General features: G+C 23.9%; 1 protein-coding gene across 3 annotated transcripts; it reads right to left on the reverse strand.

The window, feature by feature from the left end:
• Positions 1-3,076: 3,076 nt before the first annotated feature.
• LOC126895289 (probable ribonuclease ZC3H12C) lies at positions 3,077-7,308 on the reverse strand. Of its 3 annotated transcripts, none has more exons than XM_050667008.1 (5): positions 7,132-7,308; positions 6,670-7,069; positions 5,815-6,021; positions 5,160-5,267; positions 3,077-3,263 (listed from the first exon to the last, which is right to left on the reverse strand). In XM_050667008.1, exons 2-5 carry the CDS (start codon positions 7,050-7,052, stop codon positions 3,206-3,208), a joined length of 756 nt encoding a protein of 251 aa, XP_050522965.1. In that variant the 5' UTR covers positions 7,053-7,069; positions 7,132-7,308; the 3' UTR covers positions 3,077-3,205. The 3 variants fall into 3 exon arrangements, with proteins under 3 accessions (XP_050522965.1, XP_050522964.1, XP_050522966.1); XM_050667007.1 differs by lacking the exon at positions 3,077-3,263 and adding an exon at positions 4,231-4,388; XM_050667009.1 differs by lacking the exon at positions 3,077-3,263 and adding an exon at positions 4,796-4,901.
• Positions 7,309-10,162: the final 2,854 nt, after the last annotated feature.

A 10,162-nucleotide genomic window follows, 5' to 3' on the forward strand; every position in this document is an offset into this window, starting at 1 on the left:
TATTTAATTTTTAACATATTTATATAGAGTTGTTTATATTTTGATATTTTATAAATTATGATCTACTATACCCAGAGAAAAACCTCGATCTATATAATAAATTCATTGTTCAATTTGATAAATATATCATTACTATTCAATCTATGATATATTTATCAATATGATATTTTTTTTTCTTGTCTTGAACAATAATTATTCATAAGAATAATTATTTTGTTCGTATTAATAAAACATTATCATAAACCCTGGATAAAATTTCTCTATCAAAATTGATTGAGGTTTTTCTTTGGGTGTAAGTATGTCGGGTAACTTTTTTTTAAACTATTATTATACTAGAGTACTCTAAAAAGAATCATTAGATGATACATTTTTTTAATTTATAAAAAATTTAGACAATCAATTTTTAGAGAAATTTTTAAGAAAATATCTGATAGCAAAATAAAATGTTGATAAAATGTAATGTTTTGTAGAAAAATTTTTGTAGCATTTTAAATTTGCGGAAATTTTGAATTTTCATCTATTAATTTTAGGGTATTAAAAGTTGGTCTATTTAAGTAAGAAAAAAGATAGAAATAAAAAGTATATTTCCATGTTTAACCAAGTTAGATTTAACGAGTTTTTTTTCGTGAAAATTATCATCGTTTGAATAATTATTAGTAATTGAAACGATAATAATTTTCATGGATGATGTTACATATTTATAAACGCAATAGTTAGCACAAAAAAAAAAATTCATTTTCTTTTGTCTTTTTTCAATTATATTTAAATTTTCAATATCATATATAAACACATGAAATTTGAAATTTTCACAAACTTTAAAATTCTATACAATTTTAACAACAAAACATTAAAAAATAATTTTGCTATCTAATATATATCTAAAAGTCTCTAAATAATGGCTGTCTTAATTTTTTTTACATGTATTGAAGATTAAAAAAACGAGTAACGCAAAGTATTTAATAAATAAAAGATCAAATTTGTCAAAACATTGCAGATTATCCTGATAACTATAGAAATGTGAAATTGAATTCTAGTTTATACTTGTTTTTGCTTGATCTACTATTTTGAGTTAGAATAGATAAGTTTATAGTTATGTTTAAAAGTTGTTATGCAAATAAATATTTAGAAAAAAAATTTAAAAATAATAAATTTTTGTTTAAAACTTAAAGTGAATAGTGTCATTTAATATAATAACTAGAGGACTAAAATAGAAGCAAAAATATTGTTGATAGGTCCTACAATAACTCAATTTTCATTAAAAATAGCGATTTCCAAAACACTTCAATAAGTGAACTTAATCGGTATTGATTAAAATGTTTTAATTGAACAAACCTCTTCCCACAAACAACTTTGAGAACGCTAATGAATTTCATTCTACGAAATATTATCTAGTACAATTTTATTGTTTATCAATTTATAATGAACTATAGCTTATTGTAAAATACTTGCAACAGTGGAACAGGTATACTCAATGGCGTATTTAGAAATTTATAATTGGGGGGGCACAAAAAATGTTCATGAATAAGGTACTATAAAAAGACTTTTTTTTTTTTGCTTATAACTTTTATTAAAACAAATATTTTAGATTTTTTTGAAAAAAAATCTGTTATTTGTTTTCAATCCATTTTTATTAATAAAAATATTTCTTTTTATACAGTGTGTATCTCTATATAATAAACACTTCAAAAATAGGTGATAACATTAACGGGACAACTGTGCGGGCGTCAATTTTTGCTCCACAAGACAACTATATCGACTAACATTTCATAAACCCATGTTATTTTCGATAACCAAAAAATAACTTTTTCTAAAGATATTATACACTATTACATTGCACGTTCCCCTCTAAATACGCCACTGGGTATACTGTAGTAATCGGGAATTTAGAGAATTGTGCTGGTCAAACTGATTTACGTTTAGTATTTAACAATTTTTTTTACTATACAATAAAAAAGTATTATTTTTATAATTATTTTCTTTCGCTAATTTCATTTAACTACATTCGTAGAAAGTTTTTAGCCCACAAAGTGTACGTATAGTGGGACATTTAAGCTAACGGTGAGCTGCGACAATTTCAAAAAACAAAGCTTACTGCACATACACCATGTCGCAGTTGTTCGACCACCGGTGCCCTTTATTCTTAGCCCCGGGAGACTGTGAGAAGGAAGCAAAAGTCGCAGCTGCCGCCATTATGCTAGTAAGGGCTCGCGCGAAATTTCCACCCGACATGTGTGTTTTATATGCCAAACACACATAGTCGTCATGTCATCTACGCACATTATACACATATATACAGAAATACTAGTTATAATCCTATACAGGTACCATATTTATTAAATTACTAATGTGTACTTTTAAGTGTAGATTGAATTTTGAACGCCAAATTAAAAAAATATCCAAGTCAAAATGTTCATAAATATAAGTAAAAGTGAAAATTTAATTTACATGGTTTTTAAATATTTTTCTTTAAAAGTTAAATCAATAATTGCATATGTATTATTCTGAATTGATGACATTAATAGATAAGCATTTATGTAGTCAATATAAATTAACAAAAAAAATTTCAACTGTCTCTTGATCAACTCTAAATCATTTGATTTTCTGAAAATATTGATACTACCCAAGCCAAGTCCATATTTAAGACTTAAGCGTCGGGTGGCTACATGAATTTTAGCGCCCCAATTTTTTTCAGAATTGCTCTTTAATAGTATTGATTAACAAGAAAAAGTCTTAATAGTACTTTAGTCAAAATTCCATCGGAATGATTATAATCGTAGAAATATAAAATATCATATTAATCATAACTACCAACAATAGAATATGTGTATGCATAATACCTGTAACTAGTTTTGTTAAACGAATAGAAAATATTAATTTGATGGGTGAAAACTAAAATAACTTGACTTTATTTTAAAAAGTAGACCAACTTTTGAAACTGTCCTTAATAATAATTAATTATTTTTATAACAAAACATAATTATGTTATTTTTACCATAATTCACAGAAAATTCTTAAAAAATTTTTTTATAGTAATATTTAAAATGTCACATTAAAATATTTTTTATTTTAATTTCAATTATTTAGTCTTATAGCCAACAAATTTTTAATTTCGAAAAATAGATGTTGATTTAAATGAGATGAAAATGTTGAATATTTCTTAAAAATAGTTTTTGTGAAGAATATACAATTTTGTTATATGTAAATTTTAAAAATTTCTAACAGTTTTTTCGTTTTTACTCTTGAATCTTCGTATTTTTAAAGTCCTGTAAAATTAACAACATAGATATTTATTATTTTAGTTTCTATTTATTTTTATTTTATATAGTTTTAAACTAGTATACATAATAAACATTATGTGTATTGACTTTTACTGACTTTAAAGTCGATTTTAAAAAGTAAATTAGCTACAAAATTATTCGTTATTTAAAAAAAAAAAAGTTGTTCGATTATTTCCCCATTCCTAATCTTTTAATATTATTACATTATAACATAAACACAATTTTTCAACTCTTTAATTAAAATTTTTTTTTTATATTTTGAAATAAAAATTCTTTACAGTTGTCCTACTACAAATGTTAAATATAAAAACCAAAAACATATGGAGTATTCATAGAATCGAAATTTATTTCATAAACTTTAAAAAAATGTGTGGTTTTATACTTTGTCTAAAACAGTGTAAACACTAGAATTGCAAGAAAATTTTAATATTAATTTAAAATAAGTCCCAAATTTTATAATGATTGGAAAATAATCCTATTTATTTCAATATAAATTTTAATTAAAACAAAAATTATTTTCAGAGTGATTAGGATAAATATAATGATATGAGCCAGAAAGAATATATGACAAGATTATTATATATAAATAACACAATATTAAAATTTTTAATTATACACATTTAATAAAAATATTATTTCAAAAACAAAGTTAATTAATAATATTTATATTTTTCAATTAATCTTAAGTAAAAATAAATTTAAAGCTATTTTTAATTCTTTTTTTAAATAACATAAAAAAATGAATTTATCTTTTATTTTACATTAAATTCATAACCATAAATCCATATATTAATTTATTTAATATAAAAAATTAATAAATATCAAACATTCATGATTATAATTATTTTTTAATGAAACTAAATAATTTTACATAATTTTAAAAGTATTCATATTTGAAATAATTTCATAACATAAAAATTTAAATTATATAAAATTACAAATAAAGATAACTAAATATAAAATATTTTTAATCCAATAAGAATAATTTATATTTGTGTTAAATTAATTTAGTTAGGAAATGTTAATATATCAAGTAATGTACTGCCTTGTCTTCCATATTGGTCAATAGGAAAAATAATGGTATCTTTTACAAAAGTAAAAATCAAACGTCTAAAAATAAAAGAGTTAATCATTTATGCACAAATATTTCATACTATTTTTCATCTGACAAAAATGAAGTTAAAAAAGCTATAACTACATTATTATAAATAATATTTAAAATTTAAAATAAATGCTGATATTGAAAAGTGTATCATGTTATTATACTAATAATCTTAAATACTTTCAAAATTAAAAAAAAAAAAACTTACAGGAGAATTAAATTTGATTTGATTATTTTTTATTTTAATTTATCCACCACTATTAAAACATACTATTTTAAGAAAAGAATTTTAAAAGAAAATCCATATAAAAATATTGTAAAATGATTAAATTAACATCAGCTCTTTATCGGAGCATGTTTAGGAATTTTACATAAAGAGTTGAAACAAAAAATATCGTCTCTTGATTTAAATAATAATTATTAAAATTTTTTTTTTACAAATTTATTGCAATAATTATTATTTCAATACATTTGTAAAAATAATGTGTATTCGACCATTGTAATTTTGCTGTTTTTAGAATCTAAAAGCATAATAAACCATATTTATTGAAGTCATAATTGTCATAGTGAAATTTTTTTTTTCTATAAGTTATACTAAATAAAAATAATGATTTTTTAATAGATATAGACTAGAAATGATCCAAATATTATCGAAGTCTATGATACATACTCCCTATAACCTTACCTAAATTATTTAGGTAAGTTTAATTTATATATTATAAATCTCTGTTTTTAAGAAAAATAAGTTTGGATTATTAAAATACCTATAAATAACTTACCTGTGATACAAAATATCATTGAATATATCTACATCATCAGTAATACAATTATAATTATCATTGGATACTACAGCAGCTCCAACATGGGATGCATAATCTAATATCACTCTAAAAATATTTCAATAAATAAAAATTATATAATATAAATGTACAATTGTTCTTGAATATTTTAATAACAAAACAAAAACTATGATATAAATTTAAAAACTGTATAGTAAAATTACATACTATTAAAAAAATGTTTCATTTAACATTATTTTAACTATAAAAGTATGGTAAAAATATGTCTGTCACTTTAAAACAATAACAACATAAGATTAGATATTACATATTTATGATTCATATCCAAATGATGATGTTACAATAATTGGTTTTTGGAATTTGTATTAATTTTATAGAAGATAATACTATCTTTGACAAATTAAAAAATAACAAAAAAATTTTAACGGATAAGATTATTTTTTGAACTTCAGAGTTATAATTTTTTGTAAAACACCTATGAAATTTTTTATTTGTTTCTACACTTAAAATTAAAATTATTAAAAGTAACAGCTGCTTTTAGAAAATATTCACAGGTATTATAATATTATATATTATAACATATTATTTTTATGAAATCATTGTAAAAATAATATAGTTAGGGCTTTATAACTACCTTTCATAAGATGGGCTTTGAGAAAAATTATCTCTTATAGGAGTGTAACATATATGGCCTTCTTTTTCTAATGTCTTAAGAATATCATTTTTATCTTCCAAATAATTTTTGGTCAAAAATGCAACTATATCTAAATGACCACGTGTCTTAAACCAATTAACACATATTTCAATTCCTTTAGCAGAGAATTCTTGATTAATGCTATGCCTAAAAATGAAATTTACCTTTTAATTTATTAAATTAAAACTTTTGATTAAATTATTAAGGGTTGGAAAAATTATTTATATTTATACACTATTTAAATTTGTAGTATGCCACAATTTAAAAAATGGGGACTATCATAAAATGTATGATATTATTATATGTGTTGTATTTATTTAATAATGCAATGCATTGAATAATAATTTTTTTAACAAAATTTCATATAAAACCCATTTAGTATATGCTCTCTTTCAAGTCCTAAAATAGTATGTCCACTGAATTATATATAAATCTACCAAGTCTTATTATGTGTTAATTAATTTTAATTAAAGGATTGTGATTCTTAAATTTTAAATGTTGATAAACTTTATTTTAATTTTTGCTAATTGAGTTGTTCAGGTACTTATTCTCGAGTTTTAATTATTTTTGAACAAAACCCCTACTCTAAAAAGATCTGATTAAGACATTGTTGAAAGCTATAATTGAACTAAAAAGTGCATCCACTGAAATCGGATATATATTCTTGTCTAATTTTTGTTAGGATTTAAAAAATAGCAGTAGTGTTCAATTTTTTATTACTGCTATACTAATACAAATATTTAATTTTTTTTATAACTTTATGTAATTAATAATGAAGTTATCAATGAAACTTACAATAATGCTACATTTTTTGCATCAATTGCAATAGGTCTTAGCTTCCTACCAATACTAATTATTTCATCATACAATATGATATTTTTTTTTTTCATTTTTTGGTTATTAATTTTTTTTAGTTGATTTTTATTTTTTCTAACAAATTTCCAACGGCTATTAGTTTCATTCATATTCACTATATTGATATGTTCATTTATTTCTTTATTAAATTCATCAATTATTATGGGATTATTAGCAGAGCCTAATAATTCAAACCTATTGTTTTGTTTACTTAATTTAACACAGTTTATCTTATCCTTAGATTCCTCAAATAAGTTGCCTTTAAAATTTTTGAGTTTTTTTTTTATAGTTAATTTTTCTTTTTTCTTTTTTCTTTTTCCCATCTTTATAATAGTTAAACCTACACAATATTCAAAATTGTCATTATTAGTTGATGTTAAATCCTATAACCTAATAAATTACCTTGGTTTCTTTTCTAAGCAAAAATTCTTTAACTTTAGATAGGTAATTCTCTGAATATTGACCTTAAATAGTCATTTTAGTTTTAAATAGTTTAAATGGTATAAAAAATGTATTTTATTATTTGTAAATTTTACAAAAATTAAGAAGGAGTCACTTTAGGGAATAACAATTTTTTAAGTCAAATGGAAAACGATTGATAAGGTGATGATAAAGAAATGTATAAAGGTTATATAAACAGCTGATTCAATTTTTTGTAAACCTAATTTTTCGTTTAAATATTTGAAATTTTTAAATTGGTTGATTGAAATTTTTTTGAAATTTAATTATATCTTTTTTATGTCAAAAGTAAAATTAAATGAGGTTTTAACCATAATATATATCATTGGTAATATTTAAAATCTGAGGATCTTAAAACTCAATAAATAGGGACTTTGTCCATTAATCCTTTCTTAATCTGTGTTTGTTTATATTTAATGATCTTAATCGTTGTAATAGGCACAATTTAAATTAAGAACGTTTAAATCTATATCTATCTAGCGCATTCTCTACCTTACTACTTTTCATATATTCTTTTAGTCAATACGGCACTAGATGCCGTGCTAGTCGTAAATAAAAAAAAATATTTATATATTATATATATTTATATTTATATATTAAATATATTAATGTTAAATTACATATTAGTATTACATGATTCACCCTTTAAAAGATATACGCAAGAAAAACTTACTCTACTCTATAGATATGAAATCAAAATTGTATCTTCATTCAATAATTTGTTTATTACGTCATTAAAATTACTCTCCCCTCATTATTACCTCAATTTCACAATTTAACATTCCAAAGTTAATTAAAAATGTATTAAAACCCGAATAATTTTGTGATTTTTATTAACTTAAAAAATATAGATAGAAAGAAACATTAAGTCCCAACTAATGTGTTTTTTCTATTAGAGATAGAAAATTTTATTTAATGTAATAAGATCCATTTCTTATCAAAGCTACTGAATCATCTTCTCTCATGATTCATTTCAAATCAATTTTTTGTACGTTAAAAACTATACATATATATATAATACAGTAGAACTCCAATTATCCGAATTAATGGGGACCGGGACCCATTCACTGACTAATCAAAATAAACAATGACAGGTGACTGCAATGCGCCGGAACTGGAGTGGGAACTCTTACCACGTGTTGTGCCTACACTGACGCCGCGGACTTTGGACAAATTTTTTTCTGATTTTTTCTGAAAGTGATTCGGATAATCGGCGATTCGGATGATCGGAGTTCGGATAATTGGAGTTCTACTGTACTCTTATTTTTTTTTGTTTTTTCTTCTTTGTTTTAACAGTAGATATTTGACCCAATGAGGTGGTTGAGATTCTATTCGTTTTTAGCAATATAGTTTTTTAAAATTGACGGTGATTCTGTTGTATGGCTATACTTGATTTTTCTATAGAGATTACATTATTGTTTCGTTAAATTTAATACAATAAATATTTTAAAATAATAATGATCAAAATTTAGTTCAGTTTTAATAGTGCGCTATAAAATTTTACGTAATTTAAATTGTTGAATTATGTAACGAAAAATTCCAATAAATATTTTTTTTTACTCTTAGTTTTAATATATAACAAATCGATTTGATTGATCGATGCCAATTCAACCGCTATTGTATAGTAACAAAGTGTAATATTTTAAAATAGAAAAATATCAAAAAAAATAATTTTTCAAATAGTCTAAGTATGAGAAGGTTTAACTATACACATTTGACTTAATAATAATATTATTAATAGTTTACTTAAATCGCTTTATTATAATCCTTTATGTAATCATTTAGTTGTATATTATAATAAAATTATAATTAGATAATAAAAAAACAATGGCTGATTAATAATCAACAACATTTATTATAAAAAAATATATATAAATATATCAAAATTGATAACAATGTTATATTTACATATAATATAAAATATATTTATATTTAACAATGTACTTGACAACAAAATGTTTTCAATAAATAAACAGATTTAATAAAATAAATAACAAATACAAAAAAGTAAATGAAAATGGAATAAAAAATGATAAGTGTAATAAACAATTAAAAAATCTGTACTTGCACAGATAATATAAATCGAGATATTTTTCAACAGAAAATATACATAATTATGACCATGAATATTTATAAATGATCAGTAGGCCTAGCCCTTCTATCGGTACGTCGATTAGAAGCTTCAGGCTGTCTATGCCGTACAATCAGCGGCTTTGTAGCTCTAGGAGTTGGTTTTACTCGCATTACCGGCTTGCACTTAGCGATCGCCTTTCGAGTTGTCTTGGATAATACCAACAAAAAACAAGGCCTCGTATTTTTTGCCAACGGTTTATGGGGACAAGATCCATGCGGGACGCGGAACACGAGTACTGCCTTAAGTTCATCACCCAGACTGTTATTACCGCAATACTTGATAGCTGGGGATGTCTTGAGCGCGTTCGATAACTGCGGCGTCGCGATTATGTCATACTGTCGTTGGCCAAGCAGGTAGGAAGTGACATCACTCATACGACATCCTCTTAAGACGAAACGCTTATCGCCTTCGGTGAACTGAAAAGGATACTCAGTGCCTATGGAGAATATTGAGTAGAACTGATACCCGTCAAATGTCTCCAAAGATAAGTCGGCATCGTTTGATATAACCATTTGCATGAAACGTTTTTCATCTTCTGGGCATAACAAACGCAGCGCATTTTCAGATTTAACAGACAACTCGACAACGTGCTGAAAAATGTCCTTTGCCGGTAGTTGCTGATACGACACTTGTTCGCTGTACATATACCACTCCGCAAAATTGACAATCTCACCGAAATCAGCAGCAAAAGACATTTTGTCAAAATCGCCATTTATCTTGAAATAACGCCGAGGAAAGAGCCACGGAAAATCTCGGTACATCTCAAAGTACTTGACATTGGTCGCGAGTAAAATCAGCTGCATCTCCAAAGAGTATTGTTCTTGAGCGGATGAAACAGCC

The sequence above is a fragment of the Daktulosphaira vitifoliae genome, unplaced genomic scaffold (assembly GCF_025091365.1).
Source record: "Daktulosphaira vitifoliae isolate Bord-2020 unplaced genomic scaffold, ASM2509136v1 Scaffold_1, whole genome shotgun sequence".
In the NCBI taxonomy this organism is placed as follows: Eukaryota; Metazoa; Arthropoda; class Insecta; order Hemiptera; family Phylloxeridae; genus Daktulosphaira; species Daktulosphaira vitifoliae.